This window comes from Tasmannia lanceolata, unplaced genomic scaffold (genome assembly GCF_043159265.1).
Source record: "Tasmannia lanceolata isolate RefF3 unplaced genomic scaffold, GAP_Taslan_0.1 ptg000016l, whole genome shotgun sequence".
Taxonomy (NCBI): domain Eukaryota; kingdom Viridiplantae; phylum Streptophyta; class Magnoliopsida; order Canellales; family Winteraceae; genus Tasmannia; species Tasmannia lanceolata.
Window position 1 is genome coordinate 5,557,324 of NW_027518693.1, and position 11,862 is coordinate 5,569,185.

General features: G+C 38.7%; 1 protein-coding gene and 1 long non-coding RNA gene across 2 annotated transcripts; one reads left to right on the forward strand and one right to left on the reverse strand.

Moving 5' to 3' along the window:
• Window positions 1-9,390, forward strand: NRPC2 (nuclear RNA polymerase C2). Its single transcript, XM_077357481.1, has 3 exons — window positions 1-194; window positions 637-4,109; window positions 8,871-9,390. Exon 2 carries the CDS (start codon window positions 674-676, stop codon window positions 4,100-4,102), a length of 3,429 nt encoding a protein of 1,142 aa, XP_077213596.1. The 5' UTR covers window positions 1-194; window positions 637-673; the 3' UTR covers window positions 4,103-4,109; window positions 8,871-9,390.
• A 1,028-nt stretch (window positions 9,391-10,418) lies between these two features.
• LOC143848745 (uncharacterized) lies at window positions 10,419-11,552 on the reverse strand. Its single transcript, XR_013235461.1, has 3 exons — window positions 11,018-11,552; window positions 10,878-10,933; window positions 10,419-10,755 (listed from the first exon to the last, which is right to left on the reverse strand). It is a non-coding gene; the product is annotated as an uncharacterized LOC143848745 (long non-coding RNA).
• Window positions 11,553-11,862: the final 310 nt, after the last annotated feature.

Sequence of the window (11,862 nt, forward strand, 5' to 3'; positions counted from 1 at the left end):
TCTTTCCTGAGCTTCCTCCACGAAAAACCCTAAACCTTTCCACTCGCTGAATTGGCACGATAGTGAAGGGAAATAAGAAGGCCTTTTCTCTCTCCGTCTCTTTTGCGAAAAAACCCTAATCGCTTTCCTCTCATCTTCGCTCTTGCTAAGAAGAAGAAGAAGAACCCTCATCCTCAAGTCACTTACTCTCTAAGGTTACTTCTCTGCATTTACTTTCTCTTTGATTTTTAATTATTATTGATAGACTTGGACAAATCTCTTCTTTGAGACTTGAATTGAGCGTAAAGGGTTATGGGAGGTTCTAAATTTAAGCCTTTGTTTGTTTTGGATTTTGAGAACCGATTGTTAGTCCAAAACACTCAAAATTTTACACAATGGGTTCTCAAAATCCAAACACAAACAGGGCCTTATAAGTTTGAATTCTTGATAATTGTTATTACTGTCTCCATCCTTGTCGTGTACAGTATAATTGAATTTTTGTATGCCATGTACAATATAATTGCATTTAATTCATTTTTCCAGATATACTAGAATCAGTTTTTTCCTTGTTGAATTCTTAGGATTTAAAGGATCATCTACTTCTGTTTGTGATTGGGAATGAACTAAAGAATAGTTATTATTGGTTTTCTTGTGCAGAGTTTCCTTGTTTTATGCAGTGAGGTGTTTAGCAAGCATGGGATCCCATGATGACGGGTGCACCGTCTCTATGAGATCTCTCGCCGCTCCTGTAAAGTCAGCAGTTGACAAGTTCCAGCTTCTTCCCGAGTTTCTAAAGGTGCGAGGGCTTGTGAAGCAACACATTGATTCCTTCAACTATTTCATCAGTTGTGATATAAAGAAGATAATCCACGCTAAAGAGAATGAGCGCATCACATCCACAGTTGATCCGGGTATGTTCATCCGGTTTACTGATATTTACATTGGTGAACCCTCCTTACAGCTCGACTTCTCGGAGGAGAGGCTTGCACCCCACCAGTGCCGCCTCTCTGATATGACATATGCTGCTCCCATAAAAGTTGATGTGGAGTACACGAAAGGAAGCCATGTTCATAAAGTTATTGAGGCAAAGAAAGGTGTTGTGATTGGACGAATGCCAATTATGCTACGGAGTTGCCGTTGTGTTTTAACGGGAAAGGACGAAGATGAACTTGCCAAGCTTGGTGAGTGTCCCCTTGATCCAGGTGGATATTTTATTGTTAAAGGAACTGAGAAGGTCATTTTGATTCAGGAACAACTTTCCAAGAACCGAATAATTATTGAAACTGACAAGAAGAAACGTGTAACGGCGTCTGTTACTAGCAGCACACATGAGTGGAAAAGCAAAACAGTTTTTGTTATGGAGAAAGAGAAAATATATTTGCAGTTCAATACATTTAGTAAACTGATTCCTGTCATGGTGCTCATGAAGGCTATGGGATTGGAGAGTGATCAAGAGGTAGTACAGATGCTTGGTAGAGATCCTCGATATGGGGCCCTCCTCATGCCGTCCATTCAAGAATGTGCATTGGAGAAGATATATACGCAACGACAGGCATTAGATTTCCTCGAAGGAAAGCTAAGTAGGTCAACTTATTCTACAGGCCGACACGAAAAGCCAGGCAGAGCTATGGATATTCTTCTTACTGTGTTTCTGGCCAATGTCCCTGTTCGTGAACAAGATCTTCGTCCGAAATGTATATATGTTGCTGTAATGCTGAGACGCATGATGGAAGCAATTTTAAATGCAGATGCGATGGATGATAAGGATTATGTGGGAAACAAGCGGTTGGAATTATCTGGGCAATTAGTGGCTCTTCTTTTTGAGGATTTGTTCAAGAAGATGAGCGTTGAGGTCCAAACAAATATAGATAATGCCCTTGGAAAGCCTAGTCGTTCTAGCGCATTGGATATTTCTCAGTTTCTTAAAAAAGATTTCATTACTAATGGCCTGGAAAGGGCCATTTCAACTGGTAATTGGGATGTCAAACGGTTCAGGATGCACAGGAAAGGTGTGTCCCAGGTTGTTTCTAGGCTCTCATTCATTGCGGCTTTGGGATACATGACAAAAATCTCACCACAATTTGAGAAGACTAGGAAAGTAAGTGGACCGAGGGCATTGCAACCTAGCCAGTGGGGCATGCTTTGCCCTTGTGATACTCCTGAGGGAGAAGCTTGTGGGTTGGTGAAGAATTTAGCTTTGATGACTCATGTTACAACTGATGAAGAGGAGGGTCCATTAATTTCTCTGTGTTACACTCTTGGGGTGGAGGATTTAGCATTGCTATCTGGCGAAGAGCTTCATGCACCAAGTTCATATTTGGTTATATTTAATGGGCGTATTCTTGGAAAACATAGGCGGCCACAATATTTTGCTAGTGCTATGAGAAGATTGCGGAGAGCTGGTAAAATTGGGGAATTCGTAAGTGTCTTTGTAAACGAAAAACAGCTTTGTGTTTATATTGCTTCTGATGGAGGCCGAGTATGTCGTCCCCTTGTTATTGCTGACCGAGGCGTATCTAGGATCAAGGAACATCATATGAAGGAGTTATCGGATGGCGTTCGTATGTTTGATGATTTTCTACGTGACGGATTGGTCGAATATCTTGATGTTAATGAGGAGAACAATGCTTTGATTGCTTTATATGAGGGGGAGGCTGAACCTGCTACTACACATATAGAAATTGAGCCTTTCACCATTTTAGGGGTCTGTGCTGGACTGATTCCTTTTCCTCACCATAACCAGTCTCCACGAAACACATATCAATGTGCGATGGGTAAACAAGCTATGGGAAATATTGCTTATAACCAGCTGTGTCGGATGGATACTTTACTTTACCTATTAGTTTATCCTCAAAGACCCCTTTTGACAACGAGAACCATCGAGATGGTTGGATATGATAAACTGGGAGCAGGGCAGAATGCAACAGTTGCGGTTATGAGCTACAGTGGCTATGACATTGAGGATGCAATAGTCATGAACAAGTCGTCTCTTGATCGTGGTTTTGGTCGTTGCATTGTCTTGAAAAAGTTATCCGCCATCAAACAGAAATATAACAATAACACATCAGATAGAATAATTAGGCCTGTCAAAGGGGATGATAGAATGCAGATATTAGATGATGATGGAATTGCTTCTCCAGGGGAAATAGTTAGACCATATGACATTTATATAAATAAACAGATCCCCCTTAATACAAGGGATGCTGTTAGTCGTCCTATGGACTTGCCAGACAATGCATACAGGAATGTTCCCCAGACATACAAAGGTCCTCAAGGGGAGACATCTGTTATTGATAGGGTAGCTCTTACCTCTGACATGCACAATAATCTGTGTATCAAATTCCTAATTCGTCAGACTCGTAGACCAGAGGTCGGTGACAAATTTAGCAGCAGACATGGGCAAAAAGGTGTTTGTGGCACCATTGTTCAACAGGAAGACTTTCCATTTTCTGAACGTGGCATATGCCCTGATTTAATTATGAATCCTCACGGCTTTCCAAGTCGAATGACAATTGGAAAAATGATAGAACTCCTTGGTAGCAAAGCTGGAGTTTCCTGTGGTAGATTCCATTATGGTAGTGCTTTTGGGGAACCTAGTGGCCATGCAGATACTGTTGAAGCTATAAGTGCCACCCTTGTGAAGCATGGGTTTAGCTATGGCGGGAAGGACTTCCTCTATTCAGGTATCACAGGCTCTCCACTCCAAACCTACATATTCATGGGGCCAATTTACTACCAAAAGTTGAAGCACATGGTCGTAGATAAGATGCATGCTCGACCTAGAGGACCACGTGTGATGCTGACAAGGCAACCTACTGAAGGAAGAAGTCGCGATGGAGGACTGCGATTAGGGGAAATGGAACGTGATTGTTTGATAGCTTATGGCGCTAGTATGTTGATCTTCGAGCGGTTGATGGTATCTAGTGATCCATTTCAGGCTCAGGTTTGCAGGAAGTGTGGTTTGCTTGGCTATTACCATAATAAGCTGAAAAGTGGGTTTTGTAAGACATGCAACAATGGGGATAATATCTCTACGATGAAACTACCATATGCTTGCAAGCTTCTATTCCAGGAACTACAATCAATGAATATTGTCCCTCGTTTAAACCTCACCAAGCCTTGATCAACATGTAGGTGAATTTTTTGCAAATATTTAAAAGAATCTGGAAGAAAAGCTATTTCTTGCTATTTAAAATAAGTCGTATTTATTCTGTTAACTCTTTTGCACTAGCTTTTCTTCTTTTCTTTATATTACTGAATTTCTTCTTATCAATGTTATGTAATTTGTATTGCTAGCTGAGTGAAATGATGTCATTATACCTCCAGCATGATAAACTTTACTTCCACAATTCCATGACCATGCTGAAGGGTCCTTCGTTTTTTTAGCTTTTGATAGGTAATCAAGGTAGATTAAAACTTGGTCAACACTAATATGTTTGAACTTCAACTAAAAGCTAAAAATTGAATGATCACGATAATCAATTTTGCGTTCACTAGAAGTTTGGTTTATTTCTACACTTCGTGTCACACTTCCAATCCAATAATATTATCTGCACCTATCATTTCTAGAATTGTTTTAGGTTTAGTGAACATTACCAGTCCAGTTACAACATATCGCTGAACGAATTCTAAGTTATTCTGTGCTATATTAATTTATATAGATTGGTACTTTACTTTTGTATTTTTGGAATTTGGTCGAATGGTGAGTAATTACGAGTGTCACTCTTTTTTTCGGTAGGGATGAATTACTTATTTTCATGGGTGTTTTTTTATCCTCTAATTACAGAAGTCGTTTATTTTTTGAACTATCTTTAATCCATGTTTCAATGATTAATTCATTTTATTGTTTGAGAAACTTCAATCTCAAATCTTATAACACACAGCCTTCTGTAATACTTACCCTGTTCTCCTTAGAAGTGGTATTTCCCTGTCACTGAGGAACCATTCCATTGTTTTCTATGCACCTAATGTGTTTATTGTATTATTTTGTACTCACTTGAAATTGGTGCGGAATAGTTTGAGGATATTTTTGGTCCAGATTTTGGTCAGAATGGATAATGTGATGAAAGAAGAGTGAGAACTCCATTTCCAAAAAAAAAAGAAGGGAGTGAGAACCAGCAGCCTAGAGTGTGCACTTCTTTTACCACTCAGAAATCTTCTTCCCTAATTTGCTTAAACCTAGTTCAATACTAAAACTAAGACCCAAGTTTTAAAGTGGACAACCAACAACAACAATAAATAAATAATTGAAAAAGAAATGTCATTGTGTGAAGGCAAGCTTCTCAAAGGCAACCTCTCGTCACAATAAACTCACATCACTCCCAATCATAGCTTGATTCTCTAGCCACTGATGCAGGGTAAGACTGTAGGAAGAGTATGGAAGGGGTGCTTATAATGGTTCTGAGCATAGTAGTTTAATATGAAGGCAAGGAAGCTAGGAAACCGTCATCAGTTCAGAATTTCTGAAGTAATGACAATGAAAAGTTGGGTTACTGATTTCCTTGTTTTTGTTAGTGTAACCTTGAAACTCCCAAGCTTAGGCGAGTAAAGATTTTATGTCAAGGGTTTCATATCAGCATTATAAACTTCTGGTTGCTAGCCAAGACTTGATCAAATTGAAATTCCAGCTTAACGGTTTATTGGAATGATTCAGAACAGTAAGTATGACTTTGAAGGAAAATTAGTCAAAGTAAGGGTCATCAACTCTTCCAATCCAAAACTTGAATAAAAGCCTCCTAGGAGCTATTCAATGGCCGCGTAAGTGAGGTCTAAAACTGGGATAAGTCAGTGTATTATAGCCCAACAACATTCAGGTTCCTTGAAGAACTCAACTGAGCAAAAGTAAAGTTCTTAGGATCCTTCCTTGTCAACTTAGTAGTCACTTTGAACTATTGAAGCTCAATTTAGAAGTGTCTTACTTATGGAATGCTATGACAATTTCCCACGAAATTCACAATTTACACTACTTTAAAACGATTTGGTCAACAGTAACTCGATCCAATTCTGTCTTCAATCTTAATAACAGGTCCTTGAGATTCGCTTCTTCATCAGAGTGATGAAAAAAACTCTAGCTCTGAGGTAGGTTCTTCGAATTCCAAGATCTGGGATGGTTTTCCTTTCAGATGCACTCAACTAAGCCAGCATGTATATTTACCATACATTCTCATCCATTTCAGCACTTTCCCAATCCAATTCATTTGTCATCTTTATAGCTTTCTTTAGCAGGAATTCTCAGAGGAAATTAGAGTTCATTTTGGGCTGAAATTAGGACCATCTTTGAGAGATCAAACCTCCGATCCAACAAGACATGACCGAGTTTACATCTCTGAACTACACTGTCATGTGCCTTTTCTTCTTAACATCTCTATCCTCTTGCTCAAATTACATGCAATTTTCTTACAAAGCTCGATTGAGGAATAGGATAGAACAAATTCCATTACTCACAGTTACTCAAATGAAGCAGGATCTTTGTGTAAAACCACACATTTACCAAAAGAATTGTTAGACTAACAATCCTGCTGACTTCTATTCGTGAGCTGAACTGAGTTGGAATACTGAATAATTTCGCAATCCAATTTGTTCTAAAACTTTCTTCTCAATTTGCTGATTTATTTCAATTTTAGCAAACACAAGAAGTTGGAGAAATTACCTTCAGATCTAAGAGAAAAATTGATCTTTACATCCAAATTCATGTCACTGCAACCCTGGAACACACGATCAACCAGAAAGTGAGCTTTTCTTCATTGCACGCCTTTCTTGAATGGAAATCCAATGTGGCTGAGGAAGGGGATGCAGAACATCTGCTTCAAAGAGATGAATCCTTGCAATCTCAATGTGAAAGGTGAAGATTAAGAGGTTAAAGCTTGAATATCGAGCCAACTTTCATAGATGAATTCATCAAGGCAATTTCTCCAAAATGGAGACCTTCCCTCCCAAAATGAAAGAACCAGATCTGTTTTCTAATTCGTTTACAACTCAAAAGCTAAAAATGAAAATGAGAGAGAGATTTGGCGTTTATAGCCAATGACAATGACACTTATCTCCTAAAATACCCGTAGACTTTTGGCAGAGGCCTAATGGACCCTTTGTTGTGAAAAATGACTATAAAGGACACTGAACAAGACAAATTACCCTAACTCATGATTACTGTAGAGAACCAAGAAATACCTTCTCAGCAAAGCTCGAAAATGTCCTGCAGCAAAAAAAAACATCAAGAAATGATGCAAAGAACACAATTACACAAGAAACACAAGGTTTACGTGATTCGGCAACGTGCTTACGTCCACAGGTGAAGATTTTCACTATTTTGGTCTAGGGTACAAACTCTCTTCTTGGCCAAGAAAAGACGGAGAAATCCTAGCTACCCGTAACGCTAACATGTGGTTTATATATCAGTGCATTGAAGAACACACAAAGATGCCAAAGCTGATTGGCCAAAAACTTAAAGGTTGAAGAAGGTTACACCATTGCAGAACCTTCTGCTATTACAACAGCATTAAATGTGAGTGTTGTTATGAAAGAATGCATATGCTGTTTCTCTCATTTTTCTTTGGTTCCAATTCCACTTCAATTAGAAATTTGAAGAAGCTTAAATCTGAGATAGCTCTGTCCATGTGAAGTTCTAGGGAGTAAAAGGGGAATAAGAAAATTGCTACACCATTTCATGCTGATTTTTGCTATGAACATTGGTTATCAATTTTCATGTAATCTGAGGTTATCTTTGGACTTGAAGCCCTTCACAGAGCTGAGGATTGGTGTCATACCATCGGATTAATCAAACTGCCTCATTTCTTTTGCTTGCCGTGTGGGTTTAATCAAACTGCCTCAATTCATTTGCTTGCTGTGTGGATGCTAACGCCCTGTCCAAAGTTAGGATTCCGCTGAGACAACAGTTAATTGGAACGTTTTCTTTTTGCTAGTGCTTGGAAGTAATTCTCCTTTATCTAGTTGGTTCCAAACATCATTCCTACAACAAGAACACAGTGCTTCCGCAACATTTACCCTCCATCAGTATGTTCCTGTGTTTGTTTTTGGGAAACTGTTTTATATAGTATCTCTTTATATGTAGATTGCTTACTTTGGAAGAGTTGGGTTTTGGCTAATTACATTCTGTATGTTCCTATGCTTGTTTTTGAGAAACTATCATATGTAATTTCTCTCTGTGTCTTGCTTAGTGCTAATGCCCCTGATTTACCACAGGTGTTTTTTGTTGTTGTTGTTGCTGCTGCTGTCACAGTTTCACTATTAATTTTTAGATGACTGAAAAATAATACTGAAGATCACTATTTTTTTTTTTATGATCACTATCATGAAATCTTTCTTCTAGTTTGCCTGCAAAATTATGGATACTGCAAATTCTGCTTTTGTAAATTTGTAACTATAAGGTTTTTTCACCACAGAAATCAGCCTTACACGATTTTGTGAAGGGCTGAGATTAATCTCACTAAAAAAACACGTATTTTAATCTCAGCCCTTCACAAAAACTTGAAAGGCTGATTTCTGGGCGATGCACTCAGTCGCGACGGAGGTGAAACAACCTCTATAATTATTCGATAAAATAAGAGAACAAATTATGGTTATTATTACTACTTTTAGGAAGTTAGAACTATTCTTACTTTGTACTCAGCTTCATAGTTTTCTTGATGACCAAGCTAAATTGATGAAATAGTGTTGTACCTGGCATAAAAAATTAGTAGTCATTGCGAAATAAGAATCATCCTTGTTGTCAGCTTCATAGTTTTCAATTCTTTTTCGTTTTCTTTCTTTGTGACAATCCTTTCACCATGCCTACAGAATACGCTAGAACACATCTTGAGGCACGTTTTTCTTTCGTGCATATAGTCATAGTCATACTGCATTTTTATTTGTTCTGAATTCTGTTCATGTTACAGGCAACGGTTGATTGATCAAAAGTGAACCGGACTGAGTTATCCAAAGCTGATCGCATACAGAAAAAAAACTTACTGTCGACTTTCAGGTAATCTGGAACTTCATAGAATCTACAAGTACAAAGGGAAGTAGCAGTCTCGTGTATCTTGCAGGGCCCACCGGTATCCAGAAAACCAGGACCCCACCCAAGAGGAATGCTAAACTGAAGGGCACCCTTCATGTTAGCGGAATGAGGGCCGAGTTGACTCGGCATGTTTGCCCAATGATGCATACCAGTAGAGCTTATTTAGTCTTAAAAAAGTTGGGCATTATAACCGATCAAAAAAAAGTTGGGCATTATAATTAATTAGGAACCAGAGTAATTAGCAAGATCCATTCCTTGACTGCTATTTATGCTCGAAATCCATGTGTGTTGCAAAACTAGTAGTCTTACTGCATCCACAATTGAAATCCAGAGCAGTTTTAAATAGATTGTATCTTAAGGATCTGCAATTCAAATAGATTGTCAGTTTTATGGCGGCCTCTGGATAGCTTTGAAAATTACCTGAATATAATCGTATATGCAAATCTCTTTGAAGTTAAATAAGATGATTGCAAATACATGGTTAACAATGGCTTTTGAACTGATAAGATTAAATTGATGGCTACCAAACAGGCCTTAATGCCTCCATTTGCAAATAAGATTAAATTAAAATAATCTTATATGCAAATAAGGATTAATTCAACTGGCATCTAAAGAAGCCCTTCTGCTTAACTCAATTCAACTAAGCCTTTGTCCCAAACTAGTTGGGGTCGGCGAATGAATCCTTTAGAAAATTGTTATGAAGAAGGTGAAAGGATCTACCCAGCTCAAATTGACCAAGTCTAATCCTGACGCTAGTTGGGTTCGTCTACATGGATTATTTTCTTCCATTCTATCCTATCCAAGGTCATGTTCTTCCAAAGAAGCCCTTCTCTCCAATTCTCTGAGTCTTCAAATCGAGTCATTGAATGTTTTTGGCTGCAACAAGCACCAAAAACACATTATTATTATTTTTTCAAATCTCTCAATGTCTCTGACTTTACACCCCAAGGAAAGTAATTTTTTTTTCCTTCAAATCTCAAAGAACTTCCTAAAGCACATGATTGCCAATAACTTATACTATGCCAAACATCTAATTGCATTTTCCAACTAAAATGGAATGACTACCGAAATTGCATTGTACATCTAGAATAGGCCTAAGAAGACATGATCCCAGGGAGACATTGTCCCCCCTCTCCCTCTATTCATTCGGCAGGGATAGGGGAATCTCCTTCGGACCCTCTAAGCCCAAAAGGGAAGAACCTCACTCGGTCTCTCTACTCCATATCCAAGTCCATCATTCGAATCCTCATCTCCGATGGCAGCTACAAAGGCAAGTGCTCCAAGGACGAAGCACTCGACTGCCCTTTCTCCTCCACCAGCTAATGCCGAACCAAGCCGACTAAAAGAAAAGGATAAGATAAAAAAAAATTAAACTAAAATAACATAGTCAGACTAGAGACATGAGTGGCTCAGCAAGCCTTACAAATGGCAGTCTAAAGAGCTTTCAATAATAAAATCTCCCCACCAGAACTTAAACAAACTCAAATCTTCTTTCTTAATACAGCATTTCCAAACATCAAACAAAGAAAACAATTACCACAAGTGGAACACATAATGAATTCACACATTTATCTTTATTCATAAGCAGAGGAATTTATACATGAAACAGTTCCAAATTATTTCTGTAGTTTAGCTTGTAATTAATTTTGGGGGCGTGGTGGAGGGGGGGTGAATAAAGCTCCATTTCTAGTGTTTGTGTTGGCCCCAGGTTCCTGGTAATCCATCATATATACCATCATCATCCTTCTTTTCAATGATTTCTCCTAAAACCCAACAAGAGAAGGAAGATTTCAGAACCATGACACCCAAAAAAAAAAAAGAGAAAAAAAAGAACAGCTACAAATACAAAATCCTCCACAATAAATGGACTTCAATGAAAACCCACCTCATCCAGAAGGAAATCTGCTACTTTCTCAAATTTCATGCTCTTCCTCCCAGATCCTAAAGATAAACACAAAAAGTTTTACTGAAGAAACAAAAGAGTAAACATAAACAGAAGCTAAAGAAATCAAAATAACTGCAAACCTTCAGAAAAGCAGAGAGCTAAGACAGCTGAAATCAGAACAATCGAAAGAAAGTAAGATCGACCCATGATTTTTTCGCTGTTTTCAGGAAATGGGTTGTTCTCAGATTTGAAAATCAAGCTCTCTTCTTACCGAAACGATGGGCAGAACAAAAAACACCGGCCTAATTCTAGAATCCCACTTGTGCCACACAAGCAGAGAGGGAAAGTAACTAAAAAAACTCAAGATTTCTATCACGATTTTGAGAAATGTGTCGTTCTCAGATTCTCGAATCAAGCTCTGGTTTAGTTTTGCCTCAAATTGAGGAGTGGGCAGCAAATTGACTAGTGGACGTTAAAAGATCCTTTATACTAATCCATGGTTTATATGAGTCCGGAAACCGCTTTTGGATGCATTGACAAACCGCTTTTTGGGTGCCTTAAAACCGCATTGGCATTGTAGGAGTTATCAGCTTTTTCCTAATTTGAGGATTGGATCCATCCTCAGATTTACATTTTGGTCAGCTCGTGGATCTTGATGATTTGTTTATTGTTTTCCATTTACAAGGTCAGCGCAAATAGTAAACGTGAATGGAGACAACAGCTCCATTCTCGAGGTGGCTGGACTGACATGCGATAGACCACCCACGAAATGCCTTTTGTGGTGGACCCTCTTCTGCTTGAAGAGTTACATGAAAAGCTACCATTCTTAATGGGCCCCACCACATCAAAACATGAGGTATAAAATGGTGGGCCCACCCAAATGCATGGGCTTGGGAGGAGATCACGGGACCCACCCACGCCATAAAAAATGAGGTATAATTGTGGGCCTCACCTGATGCATGGGCTTGATTGGAGTTGGTGGGGC